Source organism: Balearica regulorum, chromosome 1 (assembly GCF_011004875.1).
Source record: "Balearica regulorum gibbericeps isolate bBalReg1 chromosome 1, bBalReg1.pri, whole genome shotgun sequence".
NCBI classification, from domain to species: domain Eukaryota; kingdom Metazoa; phylum Chordata; class Aves; order Gruiformes; family Gruidae; genus Balearica; species Balearica regulorum.
The window spans coordinates 135,736,925-135,749,788 of NC_046184.1; the positions used below are offsets into that span (position 1 = coordinate 135,736,925).

General features: G+C 37.5%; 1 protein-coding gene across 2 annotated transcripts in view; it reads right to left on the minus strand.

Annotated features, from left to right (window-relative positions):
- Positions 1 to 12,864, minus strand: part of OFD1 (OFD1 centriole and centriolar satellite protein) — a 35,663-nt gene that overhangs the window by 14,519 nt on the left and 8,280 nt on the right. For both annotated transcript variants that reach the window (XM_075775878.1, XM_075775871.1), the window contains exons 9-16: positions 10,848 to 10,954; positions 9,837 to 9,956; positions 7,325 to 7,398; positions 6,545 to 6,636; positions 6,214 to 6,403; positions 5,419 to 5,549; positions 4,935 to 5,046; positions 2,874 to 3,485 (exon numbers count right to left, since the gene is read on the minus strand). In XM_075775878.1, coding sequence (XP_075631993.1) covers positions 2,874 to 3,485; positions 4,935 to 5,046; positions 5,419 to 5,549; positions 6,214 to 6,403; positions 6,545 to 6,636; positions 7,325 to 7,398; positions 9,837 to 9,956; positions 10,848 to 10,954 — 1,438 coding nt within the window. The remainder of the gene's footprint in view (positions 1 to 2,873; positions 3,486 to 4,934; positions 5,047 to 5,418; positions 5,550 to 6,213; positions 6,404 to 6,544; positions 6,637 to 7,324; positions 7,399 to 9,836; positions 9,957 to 10,847; positions 10,955 to 12,864) is intronic.

A 12,864-nucleotide genomic window follows, 5' to 3' on the forward strand; every position in this document is an offset into this window, starting at 1 on the left:
AATAGGGAGCATGGGTCAGGTGGCAATCCGAATTTTTTCCTCAGTAACTATTTCTTGATCCGGGTTACTGCCCAGGGACTGGAGACAGTAAGCAGGGGATGACAGAAAAGGATCCTGTCCTACTTTTAGTTGCTCTTACAGAAATGGGCATACTCCTTCCCAGTAGAAAGTCAAAGCCTGAAAGATGTCCAACATGCATGGGCTTGAGAAGGAAAATAGTCAGATACAAGAGCTAATTTAAAGGAAGAGAGAAAACTGCATACCCTTCCACTGGCAGAGGATTATGCAGTAAAACAGCTGCTAGATCTGCCAACTGCAAGTATTTACAGGACCCACTTCTTCCTTTCATCCTTTGAAGACAGGTGCTGACAACTGAGCTACAATTGTCACTGAAGTATACCTCACTTAAAGGAAAAAAAAAAAGATCTCAGACTCATGTGCATGATATCTTTTACCTCTTAAAATTCATTCTAGGCTGTTCAGACTGGCATCTTCAACAGCTCTGAAAAGCTCCATGGAAGCTTCCAGAATGACTTACGGTTTTCTAGCAAAAACACATCTGGTGCTTCAGCCATCTCTAGCACAAAGGATAACACATATACCAGTATAAAAACACTCCTCAGAAAACTCTTGAAACAGAGATGACATGTAATTGGGGAAGCAATCTAACTGGAAGCAGATAAATCACTCCACAGCACACTAGCACCAAAGCTACCGTGCTTACTGTGGCAAGTACCGCATCACTTTAAGAACATATCATCTAGCTGCATCCCGGTTTCCTACACTACATACTGCTCAATTTCTCTAACACCTAAGTCAGGTAATGCCCTCCTTTGCTATTCAACTCTTATCTCTCTCTAGAGCAAGTCAGTCTCGTGCATTAAGCAAAGAACACATCCAATGGAAAAAAAAAATAGTTCAGACATCATGTAAGGAGCCTCTGACAAGGTACAAAGACAGAGTCTCTTGGGAGACAGTCCTGAAGGGCAAAGGAGTACAGGAAGGCTGGACACCCTTCAAGAAGGAAATCTTAAAGTGCAGGAGCAGGCCATCCTCATGTGTCAAATGACGAGCGGGCAGGTAAGAACAACTCAGGAAAAAAAAGGAGAGTTATGATCTTTGAAAGAAGGGGGAGGCCACTCAGGAGGACTACAAGGATGTCATGAGGTTACGCAGGGAGAAAACGAGAAAGGCCAAAGCCCAACTAGAACTTAATTTGGCTACTGCCATAAAAGACAGTAAAAAAAATATTTCTATAAATACATTAGCAACAAAAGGAGAGCTAAGGAGAATCTCCATCCTTTATTGGATGTGGGGGGAAATGTAGTGACAAAGGATGAGGGAAAGGTTGAGGTACTTCATGCCTCCTTTGCCTCAGTTTTTAGCAGTAACACCAGTTGTCCTCTGGGTGCCCAGTCCCCTGAGCTGGACGACAGAGATGACGAGCAGAATGAAGCCCCCCTAATCCAATGGGAAATGGTTAGCGACCTGCTACACCACTTAAACACACACAAGTCTACGGGGCCAGATGGGATCCACCCAAGGGTACCGAGGGAGCTGGCAGAAGTGCTAACCAAGCCACTTTCCATCATTTATCAGCAGTCCTGGCTAACTGGGAAGTCCCAGTTGACTGGAGGTTAGCAAATGTCACACCCATCCACAAGAAGGGCCAGAAGGAGGATCCAGGGAACTTGCAGGGCTGTCAGTCTGACCTCAGTGCCAGGGAAGATCACGGAGCAGATGCCAGAAGTAAGATACAAGTAACACCCACCTCCACCTTCCCCCAATCAATACTTTTTTTTGGGTCCTCCTGACAAGGAAGTTTTATTCCTGCATCTATACTTGTTGCCACAGAAGCAATAAATTCCACAACTTACTCATGGTATGGAAAAGTACTTCCATCTCTTCCCTTTCAATTTCACAGGATGCTACAGTCTGTGAAATAGTGATTAATCGATCCTTTTTCACATCACTCATTGCTTTCCAGATTGCAACAGCCCACCTCAGCCAACTCTTTTCCAAACAAAGCTGCCCTTCTTGTATTTAACCTTTTTTCACAAAGCAGCTGATCATTATCTTTTTTTTTTTTTGCTACTCTTTTTTTCATCCTATTAAATCCACTTTGAGCTAGGGTGACAAAAATTACATGACTCAAGAAGAAAATGTACTGCAGATTTGAAACAACATAGTGCTTTTTTAATTTTCTTTTCTATTTTGCTTGCTTTTCTGAGTACTGCCCCTTTAAAAAAAAAAACCAAACAGCTAAGTAATTATTAGACACTGTGAAATTAATAGCAAATTACAATTTTCCAATCATGGCCAAACACTAATCCCCTCCCTCTAACCACTGTTCAAAATATTTGATAAATACGTCACAGCAAAAAGAACAAACAAAAGAAAATCTGGACCTTTCAGATTGGAAAACTCAATTGAAGAGAAGCCAGACGAAGCAGTCTGCTGCTGCACACATTAACTACAATAGCTAACTGAAAGGACAGGAATACAGAGGGAAGGTTATTGAAACAGGAAATTACAATTAATGTTGCAAAGCAGTTATACTTAATAGCAACTTTTGAATGAAACTTTGCATAGCATACGGTTAGACCTATAGTGAATTATATGATGTAGGCTTCTCTTTAAATTCACCTGAACTAAGCGCAGGCTGTTTAGCCTCCCTCAATGTACTTCTCCAGTACTTGTTTCCATGAAGAAGCAATACTCCAAACAGCATATTTTGTCTCAGACTTCTCATGCCTCACAGTGAATAACAAATTAGTGAAAGACTATCACTGCTAAATCTTTCTCTTCCCATAGCGCAAAAGGAACAATAAGGAAAACCCCAGTACCACACCACATTAACAATCGTGACTTACCATCTGAAATTTTCTTGTTACTGAGATCTCTTTCCAATTTGGAAACAGGAGTAGAAGAAAGGCGTCTTGAAGAAGACGTTCCTCTGTGTGGTGGTGTTAAGGGATTTTTAAAGATATCAACCTGCCCAGCTCTTTTGATGTATTTTTCACCTCTTGGACTGCTCAGGGGAGAATGCTGGGAGCTGGGATTATCCTCTAGAAGTTCATGCTGGGTAGTCAAAGGGGGTCTATTAACAGCACATGGTAGAAGTAAAGGGGACTGCATCTTTCTCGGTGTTTTGCTAGCAGCCACACCCTGCATGACTCTGTGCTGGTAGTTCCTATAGGCTTCTTCCAAATACTCTGCCTCTTTTTCTAGTTCTTTTATTCTAGCCCGTGTTTGCGCCATACACTCCAGGTCAGAATCCGGAGAAGCACTGCGTGGCTGTAACTGCTGACGATAGCCAACTCTTTGCACAGCATTTACCTTCATCATGTCGCTCATAACCTGATTCTTCAGGAACGTATTATCCACATAAATATCATGAGGTACAATTCTCTCACCAGTGAAGTCAAGGACAGAGCGATCGACAAGGGAAGGCTTTGGATTCCGATACACTTCATTTTCCAGAGCTAAATGATAGCAAGAGAAAGTGAGTGACAGTAAAGAGTGAGAGGTGACAGTAAAGAGTGAGAGAGGGAGACCCATAACGAAACAGAAACAGTAAAACATGGCATTTAAATTCCAATTTGATCAAATTTATTTTAACATGGAATCAGCTTAAATCTTGAGAATTTAATGGGTTGATTTAAATATATTTTTAATGTAGCTGCATAGTTGCAAATTAACACTATTATTTTTTTTAATATATAATCCCTCCATGTAAATCTACCTGAAGTATGCACGCTACAATGTTATTTCTTAAATTACGTTTAATTAAATAAATAAAAACGTCACCACTTTGGACACATTATATCCAATCATGCTGTTAAAGGGTGAGGGACACAGGGCAGGCCAGAAGGCTTAACAGTTTCCTTCTATTTGGAGAAAAACAACGTAGCACATAGATAATGTTGCTGGTTTTTTAAAAAAAAAGTAGTTCTCCAAAACTATCAGTTAAATTGAATGTTTCGGGGCTGTCTGCTTCCTGGCTTGCACTTGTATACTTCACTAAGCCCAAAAGACCAATCTATAAGGCTGTATCTTTCTCAATGAAATGGCAACCTTGCTTTTATTCTGCATAAATGGTTCTTCAATGACATCCTTAACTCTGATGCAAAATAAAAGTCTATGCAGTATTTTCAGTCGTTTAATTAAAATATCTATTTGCTATTTTGACACCAACAAATTTCCAATTCCAAATGGTACCGAAACTTGTACCATATATGAAAATGTACATATTGGTCTAGTGAAGTATATAAAGTATTGCATACATTGAACTATGGTGCAACACATGCTGTATGTAATGTATAGTCATTGCAGAATTCAGTTCTGTATTTTTAGATTACACATCCCAAAATTTATATTCATCATACCTGACATTAACAATTTGTCGAACAGGCATCTTTAGAACTACATTTCTTCAGCAGACTGAATTGCTTTACACAAGTGTCTCTCTCTTTCTAAAGTCCCTATGAGGTGCTTAGGTTATTAGCCTTGACAACAACTGTTAAAAGTTAAGGTTTAAATCTGTGAAGTATACAATACAACTTCAAATCAATTATTCTTATTATGAACATTCAAGAATCAAAATTCCTTAAAACACAACTTGCCTCCTGGAAAATGGTGATTATGTTATCACCAAACATTAATGTCTTCATGCTGACAATAAAAACATGCAACTATTCAGGGAGGAATGTATTCCTTCCGTCCTATGTGTTTGCTTTCTGAAAAGAAGGGAAGTTGTAATCAGTCTGCTTTTTAAATTGGGCTTTTAAATAGATTTTGATTTTAAATTTGAAATCTGCTCACTGGTGGTATATTAGTTCTATGCAACTGCAGCTTTTTTAAGCTTCCGGAAATTCTTAGACTGGTTAGGTAAGTGAACTTCATAAAGGCCTGCTCTGGTGGAAGATACAGACCTGCCTGTGTTTGGTTCACCTGCAGTTTCAGTTCTTCAACCTGCACATTTAACTTCCTGACAGTAGCTTCGGAGTCCAACAGTTGGGTCTTTAACTGAGCACAACGCTCAACCTATAGGAGATCAAGAGAAAATAAAAAAATAACATAATTCAAACAAAAAGAGTAATCTCAACTGGCTGAATAGTTGTTTCTAAATGTTTTTCAGGTCCAGTCAAACCATATACATGTAGTATCCTACTGAAAGTCAGTGCTGACAACTTAATGACTACGAAAGATTTACTTTGGTTATGTTGGGTTGAGGTTTTTGTTTTGGTTGTTTTTTGGTGCTGTTTTGTTTTCTTTAGAGTTGTTTACATAAAAATAAGCAGAGTACAAACAATCCCCATAACTACACACTAAACAGCTTGCACAGATACATAGATAAACGTGAACAACATGACAGGAAGAAGAAAGGATTGAAATTACTTATAAAGAATAATTTACCTCACTTTGTAGCTGTTTTTCCAAAATCTGCCTATGACTTTCAAATTCATCCAGCGCCAGCTTCCTAGAATGTTCCACTCTCCTCAGCTCCACTTGGCAGGCCAGGTGCTCTGCTGAGGGCTGGGACAGCTCTACCCAGAAAGAGAAATACCAGACACTCAGCCATAGAAGAACGAGCGTGCACTTTTTTACATGATACACCTTCAAAATATAAAGCTGATTTGGTTTTAGGAACATAACAAGGCTTTGTTTGAATAAAGTACTTCAGGATTTTTTTCTTTCTTTTACAAAGAACCAACATTTTTGTTGCTGTAGTCATTTAAGAACTAGACCCAGACTGTCCTAGCCTAAAAGAAAAATACATATCCCTCCCTTATGTAACTGGGTGGACATCTCTACTCTCTCATAATCTCAAATGCACATTAAAAATATGTGGCATTTTATAACTATAGTCAGGCAAGCACTTAAAAATAGTAACACAATTTTCTTTTACCATTATTAACCATACGGATGCTACGGTTAGAAATATGGCACTGCTTTTTTCAAAGGGTGAAAGGGATATTCTTCATATTATTATAGCTACCGCTTAATTCAGGATTTCTGCTATACAGACATATTAAAGAAAATAAACTTATAATGCCAAGGACTGCTTCATTTTACACAAACATTAGTTAGGGTTTAATGCAAACTACTAGTAAACATAATACAAATAATGTGTTTTAATGAAAATTTATTTCTAAACAAATACTTGTAGGGAAACATAAACAAGAAAATTACTAAATCATTCACACTGACTGTCTCGAAGATGCTGGTTCTCACTGCGAGTATCATCCAACTGTTGCCTAAGTAGTTTATTCTGCACTTGGAGCTCCAATTTCTCCTCCTTTAGCAAAGGATAGTCCGATACCTCTTTCAGTTTTTCTGTCAACAACTGATTCTGTTTATTTACCAACAGAACCTGGGCCTTCACTGACTCCAAATCCAGCTGCAGATAAAGAACAGTTTAGAAGCTTATGAACTGCTGTACTATTTAATTATTTTTATTTCACATTTTCTTTTTTTTTTTAAATGTACCTCAAATGCATTAATTAGAATATAGCTTCTTTAAATTCATGTTTACAATTACCTCAAGCTCTTTCGTGCGTGCTATAGCTTGCTTGAGTTCCTCCTTTTTTGAACTAAGAGCGATGGCTTCTTCATGCAAAAGCATAGCTTTCTCTGCAGGGAGGATTACAAATGCTGAATTAAAATTAGCAGAGTATTACAGTAAAAAACTGTTATCAGCAAAAAACAGTTTAAGCTGCTAAGCACAACATTCAATTTAATTCAAGACATAAAAATGACTGAATGTCATACGTGCTCCTTCAAAATTAGGTAAATCACACTGTGTGTATTTATACATATGCATACGTATACTCCTTTACAATTAAGTAAATCAAATTCATACGCACATGATATACCATCTCTCTCACGTGTCCCTAACTTAAAATTCTAAATAAGTTATGTGCCCCAGCTCTCTTCTCAAGCTCCAATTAAACATCCTGTGCACAATAAATTTAGAAACTGACAATCATTCAATGGTATGGTACCAGACTGTCCCAGAGTTCAATTAGAGAATGAATGACCTAGTAGGACTTCAGAAGGAGATGGGAAACTGAAAAAGCAGGATGCTTTGCAGCCTTTGTGCAAAGCAGCAGCTCATGGTTCCCACTGCATTCTGAACAGCAAGGAGTTACTGACCTGTCACTAGATCCTGCTACCTGTTTTCAAAATCTATTCTGATGGCTTTTCTGTCACTTATACCAGTTACTGAGCACCATGACTGTTTAGTAACAACGTTTTGATACATGTTAGTAAAAGCTCTAGAGATAAACAGCTACTTTATTAATCTCAAAGAGATGGTTACCTTTATTTTTTTTCTCATCTTCAGTAACTTTATTGGTTCTGGCTATGTATTCTTCTTTTAATTCAAGCTGATATCTAGAAGTAAAAAGAATTATGCATTCCCAAAGTACGCGTGTGCGCACATAAGCATAGATTTGTGTAAATTCCAGTCTTTCCCAGACTAAACTATAATCACACAATTATTTATTGACAAAATTAGTTATTGCAAAGCCACTGAAACAGTTGGAAAGTGCCCTGCCAATCACCTCATTCAACCACCTGCTCAAAAAGCAAGACTACCACCAACCCTAGAGCAGGTCAGCTGTGGCTCTTCCTAGCCAAGTCTTGAAAACCTCAAAGGATGTATATTCCACCATCTCCCTGGATGGCCTGTGCCAGCGCTGCACTACTCTCCCAGCAAAATTCTTTTTCCCCATGTCCAAACTGAATCTCCCAAACCATAATTTTCAATGCTGCCATATGAACTCAGAGGTCACATCCGATACAATTATCCTGACAGACCTTTACTAGGCCCTCTCCAGTTTCCTCATGACTTTCTTGAGCTGGAGAGCCCAAACCTGGGCATGGTATTCCTAGCACAGCCTTCACCAATACCCAAAGGGGATAATAACTTCCCTCACCCTGTTGGACACGCTGCTACCAATGTCACCCATCATGCTGTTTGCCTTATTTGCCAGAGCACGCTGCTGGCTCATAGTCAACCTGGCAGCTCCTCAGTCAGTTCCTTTTCCTCATTTATACCACTTCATAGGGATATTCTGCCCCGAGTGCAGTGGTTTGCAGTTCTCCTTGTTAAAATTCCTAAGATTTATGTTGGCACAATCCCCAAGCTTATCAAAGTCTGTCTGAGCTGAAACTCTGCCATTTATTGTGGAAGCCATTCCCCTTAATTAAGCCTTATGTTTAAAGTTGTTGAGGATGCCCTGTGTCAACGTCCAGATCACGGATAAAGGTGTTGGACAACATGGGTCCCAGTACTGGCCCCAAGGGTTCTCTGCTCATCATCAGCCACCAGCTAGGCACTGAGCGCTGCCCAGTCACATCACTATTCACAGCCCAGCAGTCATCCAACTTTACTGTTCAATTTTACTGGAACTTACAAGAACTAAGAAAGCTCAGCATTTTGCATGACTGGGACACAGATTATTAATGTTTTCTGATATTGCCATATCCATCCTCCTGTATTTTTGCAAATGGTCCAGACCACTCAGATCCTTCTCCCAATTATGGCATTTAATGTTCACCATAGAAATAAAAAAAGCATTTTCTAGCAAGCATCATTATTTCCAGACAATAAATAGTAGCTCTTTGATGCTTTTCATCAAGGGTTTGGGACAAAAGGACATGGATTTTATCTTTCTGAGCATTTGCAGTGTGTCTAAAATACTTTGTACATTGATAAAATAAGCTCAACAGCAGTTCATCCTTGAAATAATTTGCTTCTCTTCATGAACCAAAAGCACTTTACAAGCATTATTACAAGCATAACTACCTGTTATGGACTAGGTAAAATAAGATACTAAGTAGGTCAATTAGTTGCCTTTCACTGTTCTCTGACAAAACCCTCAAATCTACTCAGTTTCAGCTGCAGCACCATTCGTATCAAAACCTATTCTTTACATCTTTCCTCTGTAATTTAAATAAAGACACACTAACACAGATAATACTATTCACTGGCTTGCAATAAAAAGTACTGATACATCAGTCATTTGATTTAACTGCCCAACTGGAAGACTGGTTGATGCCATCAAATACGTGTGAGTAATAACATGCCAAGAGCACCTGCCTGCACTGAAGCATCAAGTAACCCTTCAAGTGACCAAGGCACTCCAAGAAAGTACAATAGCAAAGCTAGGATATACTCACTGCAACACCCCAAAAGCAGTTGCAGATGACGTCTTATGCTTTCAAAGAGCATTTCTAAGCAAATTCTTTGAAACCATGTTGAAGCAGATGGTGGTCAATAAAAGAGGGTGATCTGTATCAGAGAATCCCTCTCCAAAACTTGGGACAGGTTAAGGTAAGAGCCAATCTATCTGTACAATGCACTAGTGCGCCTCTCACTCTTTTCCCAAGAAACCTATAACATCTCTTTAATGCTAATTTCCCCTCCATGCCTTTTCTCTGTTCATTAAATGGTCAGTTCTTTTAATTGTGGCCAAAGAAAGTTACTAATATTGCTTCAAATTCTCTTGTCTATACATACAACTAATTTTGCATCTCTTTCCCAGATAACAACATAGAATTTAAACTACAACAATAATATAACCTGTAATCAAAAGTGAATTATTCTCCATAGCAAGCTTTTTCTGAACCTGACAGAACATTTTGTCTTACCTGCAAAGAGTTAAGCAATAACGTGAAGAATTCAAGCTGACTAAAATAAAAACATGAGTGCACATTTTCAAAGACCCTGCTTTGTTACACTTTTCAAAAGAAATCCCACACAATTTATTACTCTGTTTTCATAGGAAGTAGCATGCATCCTATTAGAGACAAAAGAAAAAATTTACTTTAAGAGTTCTGTCTTAAGCTTTTGGTCATATGTCTCCTCTATGTTCTTCACAGCAACTTCCCGACGTCGAAGTGCATCATCAATAGCTTTATATTTCTCTTCCTGAAGTTTCTGAGTGCTGAAATATCCATAAATATACAGAGAATGACCAGTTATAAAGCCAAAACTTTAGTTTTGGGGCATTTTTAAAAATAACATTTAGCAGTATCAAAGGGTAATGTGTTTGCTTGGAATGCTGTAGCAATTTAAAATTATCATCAGAATCTGTCATTGTAATTCATTAAGAACAAGGAGATGTGACACAAATTAAATTGCCCTATTTAAAATCCAGTATCAATCAATTATGCAGCTATCCTGGGTTAACCCTAGCTCAGTTTCCCACACGACAAAGGCTTCAGAGGAAATAGTGCTGACCATGCTATTCTATCAGCACCCTCTGCTGGGTTGTTAAAAAACCCTGAGTTTTTGCTAGCAGGATACTCATTTTGCTAGAAAAAAACAGATGACAAAGTAATTACATTAAATAGTATTGAAACATGGCCAAAAATGGTTTGGTTTAGTTATTTTTTTATTTAACCGAAGAAAATTGATCTTACTAAGTAAAAAAAAGAGACAAAAAAACAAACCAGAATTAAAGTAGTAAAATATTATATACGTGCCTCATCAGCGCTAGGATTACGTACCGTGTTGTTTGGGGTTTGGTTTTTGGGTTTGTTTTGTTTTTTTAATTTAAGTACTTCAAAGCATATATCTGTTTCCCTGCCTCCAAAGTGATGCTGCACTTTTTTGGTTGGATGAGGTGGAATAGAAAAAAAACCCAAAAATGTCTTTTTGTATGGGTTATCCTTGCTAATAGAGACAGTACACAATACTGCTTAAAATGCAAAACACAACTTCTGGTATATACAATCTATTTCAACATCATAGAGGCAGCAACAACTTGAAGCACACTTTCCAGAGAAAGGACAACAGCATCATTTAGCATTGTATATGCCCTTCAGCAACTTACACTTCAAATGCCTCAATTCTTTGCTTCAGTTCCACCTCTCTGGTCCTTATGACTTCAATATCTTTCAGCAGACTTTGTCTCTGAGCGTATACTTCCTTGGCTTCTATCTGAATCACAAAATATTATCTCTAGTTTTACTTCACACTTTATACAGGTGTTTACTGTTTAACATGTTCAAACTTTCAAGGATCTTCCTCAAGAATTGGTCTTTATCAAATAAATATTATTTATATAGTCATAATTTGAAATAACATCCAGAATTGATTGTAGTTGTTTTTTTTATTCTCTTTCTCCTTTTACTCTGAGTAAAAATGTTTTAGATGGAGTCACTACTGGCTACCTTTAAACACTTCTAAGAAATAGTACCGATTAAAACTTTTGGAAAAGGAAAAACTGGTTTTAAATTTACAGAATAAATATGTTCAAACACTTGACTTTTTTTTTTTAAAATAAACAATACTTTTGTATGCTCTTCATAAAAACAAGATTGAAAAAACAAATGCCAAAACCCCCCGATAAACCATGATTTAAAACTGAAACTGAGCAAAACAGAAGTCTTTCACTTTTTGCAGTTTAACTTAGAGAAATCAAGCAAACTGTAAAAGGGATTCTCCAAGCAATGAACATGCTAATACCAAAAGTCACATGTTTGCTTATTAATAAAAAATAGTTTTTCTTATCCTTAAGCACACAAGACATTATTTCTTTCCAAAAAAATAGTAAGTGCCTAAGAATATTATGATTTTGTCATATGTGTACTCATATCAAGTTTGTAAGCCATGTGCATTTGACAGTGCTGAAATACTTAGCTGTTGCTCCTCGTGCAAAAAACAGAGCAGTTTGTCAAGCTGTATTTCCTGGGCATAAAGTTATCTTAGTAAAGAGTTAAATGACCTTCTACCTTTAATGTAAATGTACTTCAACTTGGTACAGCTCCTGATCTCTGTTAAAAGAGTCCTCGGATAAATGAGGCATATACTTTTCAGGGAAGTGCAGAAGCTGACAAAAGCAACCAAATATTCATACACAATACCTGATAGATATGCTGACTTAGTTGTCTTTTTTTTTTCTCCAATTACTGTATTAACTTCAAACCCACACAAGAAGATTGATAGCATAAAAGAGATTATTTTCTTGTAAGCTTCCAAGGACATAACCATAAAAGAAATTCATAGCGTAGTGATAAAATGTTTAATTTTCAGACTGGAAGGAGGTCAATAGCACAGATCAGTATAATATATATAGAGACCTGTATGATTGCTTTGTTAACCAATATCACACGCCCGGCAGGGGGTGTGATGGAACGAACAAAACCAAACCTAAAAAACCCACACCAAAACAGAGCAAAAATGTGATTAGCATTTGTGGATGACTATTATTTGGGTGGGAAGGTCTACTGCAGACAGAAGGCGGTTGGCTAGGCAAACAGGCAACAGAACAGCAAACAAACTCTTCTTCCAAAAACTGAGAAGTAATAGAGATTGGGAGAAGCAATTTAGAACTATATACAAATTATTGTGTGCTGCAGTAACAGTTACTACTCTGGCAAAACACAGAGTTAACAGCCCAAAGGAGTAACTCATCAACAAAAAAAGCGTTCAAAGAAAAGAGATGAGATGCTAGCTTACAGTGAAGACAGTGGCTACTAATAACATTCAACATACAATGACACACACAGAAATGGCACATCCATACCATACAGACTATATATTCCATTTAGTTTTGAGTCCTCCTTAGCAACTGAAAGAATTTATACTATAACTAAAAGCTATGTTCAACATTCTGTTAAAAAAAATCTCGGTGATCTGAATTCAGAAAAGTTATTAAAACAGTTTTAAAAATATTTATTACATTAAATGTTTCAATCCTAGGTTGCAGAACTGTTCCTTTTCCAGCCAGCTCTACTTAGATATTTACATACTCATTTGTGCAGTTGCTAAATGTGTTCCCCTATGTATGAGAACAAAAGTAAGTTCACAGTTTTCACTAATAAGCCCAGTAAGATCTGAAGTGACAT